Source organism: Chlorocebus sabaeus, chromosome 9 (genome assembly GCF_047675955.1).
Source record: "Chlorocebus sabaeus isolate Y175 chromosome 9, mChlSab1.0.hap1, whole genome shotgun sequence".
Classification (NCBI taxonomy): Eukaryota; Metazoa; Chordata; class Mammalia; order Primates; family Cercopithecidae; genus Chlorocebus; species Chlorocebus sabaeus.
This window is the reverse complement of record NC_132912.1, coordinates 76,988,949-77,002,164: the sequence shown is the minus strand read 5'-3', so window position 1 is coordinate 77,002,164 and position 13,216 is coordinate 76,988,949. Positions and strand designations below refer to the sequence as shown.

General features: G+C 36.8%; 1 protein-coding gene across 2 annotated transcripts in view; it reads left to right on the top strand.

Moving 5' to 3' along the window:
• Window positions 1-12,530, top strand: part of REEP3 (receptor accessory protein 3) — a 105,404-nt gene extending 92,874 nt beyond the window's left edge. For both annotated transcript variants that reach the window (XM_007963313.3, XM_007963312.3), the window contains 2 exons: window positions 6,784-6,929; window positions 8,278-12,530. In XM_007963313.3, coding sequence (XP_007961504.1) covers window positions 6,784-6,929; window positions 8,278-8,334 — 203 coding nt within the window. In that variant the 3' untranslated portion in view covers window positions 8,335-12,530. The remainder of the gene's footprint in view (window positions 1-6,783; window positions 6,930-8,277) is intronic.
• Window positions 12,531-13,216: the final 686 nt, after the last annotated feature.

Sequence of the window (13,216 nt, the reverse complement as noted above, 5' to 3'; positions counted from 1 at the left end):
AGTATCTGGGATTACAGGTGTGCGCCACCACGCCTGGTTAATTTTTATATTTTTAGTAGAGACGGGGTTTCACCATGTTGGTCAGGCTGGTCTCGAACTCCTGACCTTGTGATCCGCCCACTTCAGCTTCCCAAAGTGCTGGGATTACGGGCATGAGCCATCGCACCCGGCCACCTACCAAATTTTATATCTATGACTAAAATATTTTAAAATATTGACTTGCTGTTTAGTTCTTAAATTTCAAATCATGAATTTAAATAAGTTTTATAAAAACGTGAAGTATGTGGTAGCAGTATGAGAAAGATATTTGTTCAGTTATGAAAGGTACTTGTTCAGAGTTATAAACTCTGTGCAGTTTCCAATTTTTCTACAGAATGGTATATATTCTGAGCCTTTCTTCCCTAAGGAAGCACTTTCATCAAAACTTTCTCTCTTGACCATATTTTTAACAAAGCAGTATGGTTCTAGGACCAGAATAGGTGAAGAGAAGTTAATAATAGATCGTCTAGATAGACACAAACCCAGGTGTACATGGAAATCTATCAAATGAGAAAGACAATCTTTCAAATTAGTGGAGGAAAGACAGATTATTTAATAAGTTATGCTAGGATAACTGCTAGACTGCTAGAAGATGGAGTAGAGAATGAAGTTATATCTCTGCCTCAAATCTTAGATCAAAATAAATTCTTAAAAGATTAAGATTTAAGTATAAAAAAATTAAACTATGTAGTAGGAAGTTCCTGTGAATTTTTTTATAATGTTAAGATAGATAAAATTTCTTAAGCATGATATCAAAACCAGAAACCATAATGGAATAGTTTTTGAGATTTTCCTACATAAAAATATATAAAATTATAATATGGGGGGAAAACATAAAAATGACAAACTACAAACTGTCAGAAATATTCCCATTATGTGTTACAGGCAAAGAGTTCAGATTCAACAATCCAGTAACCCTCACAAACCAATTATTGTCAATGCTACCAAAGAATACAATTGGTCAAGAAATATATGAAAGAGATTCTCAGCCTCAGATAATCAAAAAATAGCAATAATAATAATTTTCATTTGCCAGATTGGCAAAAAAAAAAAAATGTTTTTAATTAACAGTGCTCTGTGTTGGGAACTGTTTCAGTTATCTAGTTACCTATTGCTGCATAATAAGCCACCCCAAAACAGCAGCTTGAAACAATCATGGTCATTTATTTTGCCCACAGATCTGGGGGTGACTTGACTTGGCAAAGCAGTTCTTGCTCAGGGTCTCCTGCAGCTGTGGTCTGACAGCAGCTGGGCTAGAGTTATAATCTCAAAGAGAGCTCACACATCTGCTGTCTGAGCTGAAAAGAGTCAAGCAGCTGCTGGCTAGAATGGTTGGAGCCTCTCAGCCATCTCCCTCTATGTTCTCTCCATGTGGTCTCTAAGGGTGGTTGGATTTCTTACCTGGCAGCTGAAGCCTCCCAGGCCAGTGTGCCCAGAGAAACTTGCAGAAGTCCTAGAAGCAGCATCACTTCCGTCACATGTTTTGTGGCGATTTGTTGAGGCAAGTACAAAGGCCTCTGAAATGTTAAGGGAAGGGAAGAGGAATGTCAGAGAATCTGTAGACATGTTTTAAAACCACTACAGCAAGCCTGTTGAGAAACACTCAGGCACTTTTTATGAGTTTAAAATGGAATAATCCTTTTGGATGACAATCTGGCAGTAATCATCATAATTTATTCCCTTTAGCTCAGCAAGAAACTTTTAAGAATATGTCATAAGGAAATAATCAGACAAGTGTTCAAATATGCATGTACAACAATGTTCATCTCGTTGTTTATAATAACAAATATTGGAATGAACGAAATGCCTAGGAGAAATGATTAAGCAAAAGGTGGTTTATTAGCTGTGAAACATAACAATGTCAATCTATACTTAATGATATGAAAACATATCCAGATTGTAGGGAAAAAACAATAATAAGTAGATGATGAAATGGATTAATATACCTAATTTGTTTAATGTATATACATAAGAGAAAGTTTGGAAGGGTATTACTAAAATGGTAACAGTGTTTAGCCCTGAGTAGTGAGCTTTTTTGTTTGTTGTTGTTTTTTAAATTAACCTATTAATCTTAAAATCAGAAGTAAATCAGAAGTACTCTCCTTTAAAAAAAAATAAGTTATTCATTTTCAGGTTTTAAGTTAAACAGAAAATGTTTTTTTTTTTTTAAATATATTAATGGAGATGGGATCTCAGTATGTTGCCCAAGCTGGTCTCAAACTCCTCAGTTCAAGTGATCTTCCCACCTCTGCTCCCCAAAGTGCTAGGATTACAGGCGTGAGTCACCAAGCCCAGCCAGAAAATGTATATTTTAATGAAAATATTTGACTTGATTCTAGTGTCTCCACTCTCTTTGATTCAAGGATTGGTTAATAAATTGCTAAATTAAACTTTTTTTTTTTTTTTCCTGAGGTGGAATCTCACTCTGTCGCCCAGGCTGGAGTGCAGTGACGCGATCTCAGCTCACTGCAGCCTCCACCTCCCAGGTTCAAGCGATTCTCTGCCCCAGCCTCCCAAGTAGCTGGGATTACAGGCACGTGCCATCACACCCAGCTAATTTTTGTATTTTTAAGTAGAGATGGAGTTTTGCCATATTGGCCAGGCTAGTCTCAAACTACTGGCCTCAAGTCATCCACCCGCCTCAGCCTCCCAAAGTGCTGGGATTACAGGCGTGAGCCACCGCACCTGGCCTAAACTTGTTAATTTCATTTCCCAATAAATACTAATTTTGGCTCCTTGCTGTGTCCTCACTCTCTGTGGACTCTGTCATTTCTGACCTGCTATACTAAGTAACCTCCCCAGTTAGGCTCCCTGCCCTCAGCCGTATCCATTTCTGATTCATTTTCCAAAGTGCAAGAAGAATATTTTACACAACCCAAGTCTAATCATGTTACTCTTCTGCTTAAAACATTTCAGTACTTTCCCCGAGCCTCCAGGGGCTTCACTGCTCTCTGATGAAGTCCAAACTAGATAGCATGGTATATTAACTCCCCAGCCTTGTTCTCCCATTCCATCAAGTGCTAGTCATACAGAATCATGACTCTTTGAGGATTTAGCTTAGCCACCACCTCCTACAAGGCCTTCTCTCATAACCCACCCTTTCCAACCCACCCCATGCTGATTACATTCTCTTACTGTATGCCCCCCCCAGCACCTTATCATTAGCTTATAGCATTTATTACAGTATCATAATGCCCATTGCATTCTGTTTCCCCTATTGGACCCTAAATTTTTTGAGGGTAGAAAAAGACAGCTATGTCTTTTTCATCTTTGTATCCTCATAATTCTGCACACTGCCTTATTCATAATATAATTTTAAAAATACTTGGAGTAATGAATCAATCCATCACTTTTCCTGAAGCTGTAATTAGAAAGCTAATAAGATTTTTTTTTAGCCGGAATTAGGAAAAAAGAAAAAAATAAGATGCATAATCAGCCTTTCAACGAAATTCCAATTCCTAATCATACAAAATGAGAGGCAATTAAAATAGCAAGGACTGTGTTTGTTGAACTGTGCTCTTATGCTACATTTGTGGCCTTAGAGAAATTGTTTATCACAGTTACTTCCTTTCTGACTTTTTCCTTGATTCCTCATTCTGTTTTACCATATTGGGATCAGGAATACTATATAAGCAACATCAATAGAAAAAAAAAAAACTCTAGAAATGACAACCTAAACTTTAAACCTGGTTTGTTTTTCTCAATTATAAAATGAACATTTTTTAAAAATAAGAATTTGGCAAGTAAAAAAAGAAAAAATGAAAAAATTTAGAAACACCTAAAAGCTCATTTTCATGAGATATAATCGTCTCATTTATGTTTTTCCTTTGTTTGTTTCTATACGTACATTTTTTTTCCACACTTAATATTACTTCAGGAGCTTTTTCCTAGGACCACTGACCCATCCCCTTTCTGGTCACACTGGCCTCCTTGAAGTTCTACTAAGCAATCCCCAAGCCCTAGCTACTCTCCTCAGTGCCTCTGTGCATGCTGTCTCTTCTACCCAGAACATACACACTTCCTTGGACCAGCGCAAGAAAACAAAGGATCTTGGCCTAAATAATGACTGATTCCACTTCTAAATCTCCTCTGACTTCTAGCCTAGAAGTCTAAGAGCATAAAATTATACTTGACTAATATACAATTCAAGTTGCTTATTATGAGAGTAACAAGCTTATTCATGACTCTTTGTAGTTTTCTTTCTTTTTTTTTTTTTTTTGAGACGGAGTCTCGCTCTGTCACCCAGGCTGGAGTGCAGTGGCCGGATCTCAGCTCACTGCAAGCTCCGCCTCCCGGGTTCATGCCATTCTGTGCCTCAGCCTCCAGAGTAGCTGGGACTACAGGCGCCCGCCACCTGGCCCGGCTAGTTTTTTGTATTTTTTAGTAGAGACGGGGTTTCACCGTGTTAGCCAGGATGGTCTCGATCTCCTGACCTCGTGATCCGCCCGTCTCGGCCTCCCAAAGTGCTGGGATTACAGGTGTGAGCCGCTGCGCCCGGCCTCTTTGTAGTTTTCTTAGTGATTCTCAAATTATTCATGTCTTAGAAGAGCAGACCAATAAACATGTATTCAATTTTTTTTAAATATGTATATTTTTTGAAACAGGCTATAACGCAGTGTCATGATCACAGCTCACTGCAGCCTTGACTCCCCAGGCTCGGGTGATCCTCCCACCTCAGCCTTTGGAGTAGCTAGGACTACAGGTGCACAACACCATGCCCAGCTAATTTTTGTATTTTTTCACCATGTTGCCCAGGCTGAAGAACTCCTAAGCTTAAGCGATCCACCTGACTTCCCAAAGTGCTGGCGTTACAGGCATGAGCCACCACCAAGCCCAGCCCAGTTTTATTTTTTATCACATGCATAGAATCTATCCCATGCCTTCTCCTGAGCCTGGAAATCCTTCTCCTTTTTTTTTTTTTTTTTTTTTGGAGACGAAGTCTTGCTCTGTCACCCAAGCTGGAGTGCAGTGACACAATCTCCATTCACTGCAACCTCCACTTCCTGGGCTCAAGTGATTCTTCTGCCTCAGCCTCCCAAGTAGCTGGGATTACAGGCTCCTGCCACCACACCCAGCTAATTTCTGTATTTTTAATAGACTCGGGTGTTTCACCATGTTGGCCAGGCTGGTCTCGAATTCCTGACCTCAGGTGATCTGCCCACCTTGGCCTCCCAAAGTGCTGGAATTACAGGTGTGAGCCACTGCACCTGGCTGGAAGTCCTTCCACTTTCTCCTCACCTGAAGATTTAAGTATTTATGCTCCTTATCTTTGTTAAAGGAGAATTTATAACTTCATGGAGATTTCTTTTCTTTTTTTTTTTTTTTTTTTTTTTTTTTTTTTTTTTTTTGACATGGAGACTCGCTCTGTCATCCAGACTGGAGTGCAGTGGCGCGATCTCAGCTCACTGCAAACTCTGCCTCCCGGATTCACGCCATTATCCTGCCTCAGCCTCCCGAGCAGCTGGGACTACAGCTGCCACGCCTGGCTAATTTTTTTGTATTTTTAGTAGAGGTGGGGTTTCACCATATTAGCCAGGATGGTCTCGATCTCCTGACCTCATGATCTGCCCACCTTGGCCTCCCAAAGTACTGGGATTGCAGGCGTGAGCCACCGCGCCTGGCCACTTCATGGGGATTTCTAATCTCACCCCTTTCTCTATAACCTACTTAGTACTCTGGTTGCCTGAGACTTGGGCCCCTGTCTTGCTGTCTCCAGCATCCTCAGGCGGTGGTTCTCAAAGTATGGACCAGAGACCATGAGCACAAGCATTACCTGGGAACTGGTCAGAAATGCAGATTCTCAGCCCCACCTCAAATCTGCTGAATCAGAAGTTCTGGGGATGTCAGAACTTGTATTAACAGGTTCTCTAGGTACTCTAGCGTGCTCAAGTTTGAGAACCTTAGCTTCAGGGTTGAAAGAGTTTTATCCTTGAGGCCAAGCCTCAAGATGCTCTCATACTTCCTGACAATAAACATCCTGACTGTGTGGATGTTTGCATATTGGCCCATAGTAAGTCTTTATAGCTACACGTAACAGCCTTCTAGCATACTCGCATAATCTCTCATTGCTCTGCCTGATTCTATTTTGTTTGACTAATATCTGTCACATAGTCTGTGGTACTTCTAATTACTGCAGCCTACCTGGCTGAGTTTTATCTCAACAACTGCAACAGCAGCTAACATCCTCATCCTCATCACCTGCCCCCGGTGACCTTATTTTGCCCAAAGTTCTAGCCCCCTGGGGTCTTCCTCAACACCTTAAGTAAACCCTACCATTCCCAGTCTTGACAAAAGATGACACGTAGAAGGGAAAAGCCTTAATTCCTAATTCAAGGCAAAAGTGCAAATGACAGACTAAAACACAAATGCTTGGGTTGAATTCATGAAGAGGAGAAAAGGTGGGAAGAGACTTTTTGCTCTACATCTATTTATAGTCTCGAACTTTTTAACAAGATGATGTGTTACCTACTCAAAAATAAATTATTTTATAATTATTTTTTAAAATGCATAGTAAAAATAAGAATGATCAGGGAAAATTTCCTGGAGGAAATGAGTTATGAGTTTCACCTGGAATAGTGCAAGAGGCAAAGCTTAATGATAAAGGGCACGCAGCACATTCCAGATGCAAAAAGAGTAACTGGGGGAAATGCAAACCATACAAAGAACTGTACACAGATGGGGCAAAGAGCCAGCACTGACTGGTGTCCTTTTACCAAAACATGCTGTTTTTGACAACTTGTTTAGGTTATGGAATTCCACTGAAAGATGGAGATGAGAAAACAGATGAGGAAGCAGACGGGCCATATTCAGATGATGAGATGTTAACACACAAAGGACTTCGAAGATCACAAAGCATGAAATCTGTGAAAACCACCAAAGGCCGCAGAGAGGTTAGTTAAGTGTAGAGCTGTTTTCCTAATGATTAAACGATTTCTCTGCTGCATTATCATTTAGAGTATTAATGATCCATAAATGAAGGATTGGAATGGTAGAACAGCAGTTTGATGATTTTTTTTTTTTAACTTTTTTGAGGATAGAGCTTTTTTGCTCTGTCAACCAAATTGAAGTGCAGTGTGGCGTAATCACAGTTCACTGCAGCCTCAAATTCCTGGGCTCAAGCAGTCCTCCCACCTCAGTCTCCCAAGTAGCTGGAACTACAGGCACACGCCACCACACCTGGCTAATTTTTTCATTGTTTGTAGACAGGGTTTCACCATGTTGCCCAGGCTGGTCTCCAACACCTGGCCTCAAGCAATCCTCTCGCTTCTGCCTCTCCAAGTACTGGGATTCCAGGCGTGAGCCATCTCACCTGGCCAGCAGTTTATTTTATTTATTTATTTTTTTTTTTTTGAGACAGAGTCTCGCTCTGTCGCCCAGGCTGGAGTGCAGTGTCCCGATCTCAGCTCACTGCAAGCTCTGCCTCCTGGGTTTACGCCATTCTCCTGCCTCAGCCTCCCGAGTAGCTGGGACTACAGGCGGCCGCCACTTCGCCCGGCAACTGTTTTGTATTTTTTAGTAGAGACAGGGTGTTCACCGTGGTAGCCAGGATGTTCTCGATCTCCTGACCTCGTGAACCGCCTGTCTCGGCCTCCCAAAGGACTGGGATTACAGGCTTGAGCCACTGCGCCCAGCCTATATTTAAAATTCTTTATTCAGATCGATGTTTCAGGATATCAGGAAATTTTTAAAATAGTAAGCTCTTGATCTTCCGCTATAAGTAGAAAATGGCATTCTCATTTAGCAAAATAGTTCAAATACCCAGTCCCAGAACTATGCATAAACAAAGAAAGCATCGAACAAAATTAACCACACAGTTTTGCTTTCAACTAATGCTACATGAAGATTAAATAGTAAACAGTTAACCATAATAACATACTGTCTTTGTACCGAGAAAGCAGTGGAGAACTGTGAATGGCTTCTGACCATTATAATCAATGTTCATTGACATTGTACTAAGCAAAACATAAATAATAGGATTAATGTTTTTATGTTACATTAGCGTTTTTATGTTATTAGTAATAATAATCTGTAACATATATCTAAATAGTGCCAACTACATTTTTATGAGCTGATAGGTAGTGCTGTCTTATACTCATTTATTAGGATAATTTATTCTTTATATCAAAAAGGTAAAAAAATTGCTATGAACTATTAAATCTGACGTAATTTTTAAAGTAATCATCTAATTCTTTTTTTTTTTTTATCTAATTCTTAACAATAAAACATTTCTCTCTTCAGGTACGGTACGGGTCACTGAAATATAAAGTGAAGAAGCGACCACAAGTGTATTTTTAGTCATCTACACTTCAAATATCCTAAGACAGATTATGCTAAATACATCGACTTCATCTTCTAACATGATATATTCAGGATTTACACATTAAAATGATTATTTAAATTGTGGCAGTGATGGGATTTACTTTCATGAATTTAAATCGTTTTTATTTCTTTAACAATTGCTTCCAAATATTGACTACTAAAGGCAGTTCTGCAAGATGTACTAATATGTATATTAGAAATTATAGAAAACCATGTTGTCCATTTTCAAATTCATCAACAGCATAGAATGCCTGAGATATAAGATGAAACACAAATCCACAGTATACTTGAAAGGAGTCTTTTTATGGTTCAGGATAAATCAGCCTTTGTGATGTACTGTGTTTACTCCCTTTTGTGTTATATCTGATAATTAAATAGGCCCCAGATCCAGCAGTGACATAATAAGGATATAATGTAAGATAATAAAGTATGTTTTATATATTCTTTAAATTTTTACTTGTATAATACTTTCTAGTTTTTCCACCATCAGCTGAAAGTTTTTGAAACAAATATTTGAAAACCAGGTATCCACACATAGCACTTTTATTCCTGACTAGTTTTGCACACTTGAAAATTGTTTACTTATTTTACAACTGTTTTACTGATGCTATCTTCATTGTTGTTTGCCGTATTCTGACATGTCAAATCTATGCCTTGAATTATATCATCCGTTTTCCTGTAGGTTTCATTTGTTAAATTCATTGGATTTTAATAATATAAAAGTATACCTAATTGTTCAGTTTTAACTATTTTTAATTATCTTCTTAACAAATAAGAAGTTGCTTTAATTAACCTATATTTAGCTATACAGAGTAGTTGAATTTAACATGTTTTTGTCAACACCAATTATGTTTTCAGCTTTTAAAAATGGTAGCTTTTGTGAAATAGAATCAGTGACCAGTATAGCACTTATATCCCTTCTAACTCATGCAATTTTTCTCAGCCAGTCCATTCACAAGCTTGGCATTGATATGTGCTGCTAGTTTATAAATTGGCTTTGACGAAAATCATTTGAATCTCTTCTGGCTGAGATAATTTGCCAATGCAAAATACAGTTGTCATTAATCCTACACATTAAAAATTATTAGAAACATATTACTTTTTAACTGTAAATCTCAAAGAGATTTTGAGTTATCGAACTTTTAAGGCTTTTTTAGCTTGAACTGATAACTATGCATTATGAACCCTAAGTCAATATATTTTTGGTGGTAGTGATCAATAATCAAATTTGTACTTTTTATGCTTGTTCAGGTAATTTACTTGACTGTTCTATTTGTTTGTCCAAAAGATAAAATGATGAGAGAGATTTGAGAAATCTTTGATCTGTCTCCCTTTTAAGAAATGAAGCCAGCTGGTAATGTATATTCAGGACCTCCTCAGAGTATTGGCCAAGAATATAATGTTTACACAGAAGTACCTTGGTATAATGCATACATTGTCTCATGATAATAGTCATAAAATATTTTATGGATAATTTCACATTCTTCATATATAGCAATAAGTAAAATTAATTCAGTTTTTTTTCCCCCAAAGTTTAATTCTGAATAACTCGATCTACTTTACCCTAACTAATTTTTAGCCTCTTCGTTTCTGGAAGGACTCTAATTTGTATTCCAAATTCCTATGAATTCTAATTGTAAATTCTCTGAAGAGAGTTTTATTTATATGACCTGGTACTAGAATTCTTAATATAACTGTTACACTCTTCTTGTGTTTCCTACTCAGAGGCAGTATCATCTGAAGTTACCTAATAAGGTCATGTGAGTCAAGAACTTTATCTGTGGGAGCTGATTTGCACTTTTTTTTTTTTTTTTTTTTAATTTGAGACGGAATCTTGCTCTGTCACCGGGCTGGAGTGCAGTGGTGCGATCTTGGCTCACTGCAACCTCCGCCTCCCGGGTTCCAGCGATTCTCCTGTCTCAGCCGCCCGAGTAGCTGGGACTATAGGCATGTGCTACCACGCCCAGCTAATTTTTGTCTTTTTCGTAGAGAGGGGGTTTAACCATGTTGCCCAGGATGGTCTCCATCTCTTGACCTCATGATCTGCCCGCCTCGGCCTCCCAAAGTGCTGGGATTACAGGCGTGAGCCACCACACCCAGCCATTTTATCTCTTTAAAGTCTAGTCTCAGTATTAAACCTATTCTTTAGTAAACTCATATTACTGTTCTAAACTGAAGAAATTATTTATTCCTCTGTACTTCTAGACTCAAAATGCTTTATCAAAGATAGTCTCAAAGAGGAAGTACAAGTCCTGTTTAACTGTACTCTTTCACATTCACAGTGCTTCCTCTGATATCCTTCCTCACATCATTATACAGTTAATATCATTTTACTCTTCTTTCTCTTTTACATTTCTTAAATTTTGGTTCTTTTCCCTTACATGTGTTTTAGCGGGCCCTTTTCTTCGAACTTTGTCTAATTAGCCTATACATTTTTGTTTATTTTAAGATAGAACAAATCTTTTTTTGTTTCTCCTTTTAAGTCTATTGGTTTTAAAAGAGGTAAATGTATCCATAGACCACAGTGCCTTGCTTTTTCCTCTGCCAGCACATGGAGCACGGGCATTAGATGCACAAATCTATTTAGGGAACTATTTTGGTAGCTGTTTGAGTTTATCCAGAAATTGCAGCTGGTATTTTATTTTGCTGTACATTTACTCAACTTGTCCATTAGTATTTAACTATTTCCAGAGTTTGTTTAGAAGTAAGAATTGACCCATTCTTTAGTTTACCATATTTTTCCTGGTATGAAAAGGAGCCAGAAATAAGCCTTATTGCTAAATAATTATGTAAGCCCACCTAGGTCCTGCATAAGATCCCCCTCACATCACAATATATATATATGTGTGTGTGTGTGTGTATTTGGCTAAAAAATTATACTGCCAATATTACTGATTATAAATACTTGACTACACTGATTGATGGGACAAAATGATTAAAGTATTTTCAGGGATTGTATTCCATATGTCACCACCAAAGATTTCTACAGTGTTATAAAGTATATAAATATTCCAAATTTCTGTGGTTAAATATTTTTTCTTTTTTTTCCTTTTTTAGAATAACCTAGTCTGCTTTACAAAAATGCTTGAACTTTTATGTTGTTAAGAAATATATAATGATATCTTACATTAAGCATGAGTCTAATTTGTATTTTTAATTGGAATGGACTAAATTTTCATTTGATTATCAGGAAAATTAAGGAGTTATATATTTAAAAGCAATTTTCTGTGTTTTCTTTGTAAGTTGACTCATTTGTGAAGCAATTAGGTAAATTTTGAGATCATTGTTATTGTGGTTTGTAGTATATATTTCTTAGTAAATATCACTTAAGATTAAATTTTTCAGAAAGAAAATTATAGCTTTTTTCCCAAAATATTTTTAAGATTTAATCTTTTTGTAGTATGCTACAGATTTAATGTGTATTAACTCTTTTTTAAGCTATTGACCATGACTTAACATTTTGTCTTCTAACACCTTTTAAATCTATGTACTTTAATAGTTAAGAGAAAATAAGTTTTCCAATTTTTAATAATCTCTTTGTAAAGGCTATCTCTAAACCTAGTATGTGGGTAATTTTATAGGTGTGTTTTTTGATAACTTTAATATAAAATAAACTCATTTTATTTGTGGCAATTCACGTTTATTTTTTTATGTCACAGTACATATGAATTGGTATTACTTATTACTATGTGTTGATTAAATATATGCACACACTTAGGATTACAAATCACAGAGCAAATTATGAAAATCATAAACATTCTGGTATGGTCATCCATAGGATTATGAAAAAGAAATACTGAATTGTTAAATTTGGATGTTAGAAAGGGAAGATAGGAGAAAAAATGAGTACAGAAATCCTCACCATCAATTTGGATTGGTTAGCTGTCTCAGGCATAAAATGTGACACAAAATTCAGATTTATGTATCCTGGAAATGTTCTGGGGTTCCATCTGTTTTAAAGTTAGACGTCTGTCTGCCTCACATTTAAGCTTTAGAGAGAAATCCTATGTTTTAAGAAGTTTCTTTGTGTTACTTCATTATGACACATAATATGTGTTAAAGTCTTTCTAGATAGTATTTTAAATGGAATTATTTTCATTTTTATTATGAGGTATATACTTGTAATGTTCTCAAGAGGTTACAAATATAAATAAAAATTCAAAAGAACACAATATATGAACAGCATTTTTTTTTTCAGTGTTTTAGTCTCCCTTTAAATCGTTCACTGTTCTTAAAAAAGAGATTCACAAAACAAACATCATGTCAGAGGCTGATGAATTGTTCCCTGGGAAAACATAGTACCCCTTTACCTACCCATCAGTATTTTAGTCTTAACACACTCTCCTTATGGTCTGTCTTTGGTAATGTTTTTTAAACTGCTTTTTATAAGACAATGCTTTGAATTGAAATTTTAAAGCACAGGATTGATAATTGTAAGTGTAAATTACTAAAGGACCGTGCTCAACAAAAGCAGGAAAGTCAACCATGTGTACTCTGTTTACCTTACAATCCCAGATTAAGAGAGAAAAAGGCAAGCATGTTATTTTGCCATTATGTGCAAATCAAATCAGCATCTATGTTTTTTAATTCAAAGATATCCATTGATTACCTATTTCTTATGAGAGCACTGTTAGGTTTCTGCACAATGCTTATATCCAAGTAAAGTAGCATAGAATTAATTTAAGGGAAATAATTCTTGCTGTTAATAAAATGAATTCACCATTACCAACCAAATCAATGTTTGGATTATTTGAGTATTATTTGTTCTAGAATTTCTTCTTGGATACTGAATAATTCATGTGGTTCTCTCAGAGCAGCCGTTTTTGATTTTTAATTATTGGTTCCCTTCTCCTACCTC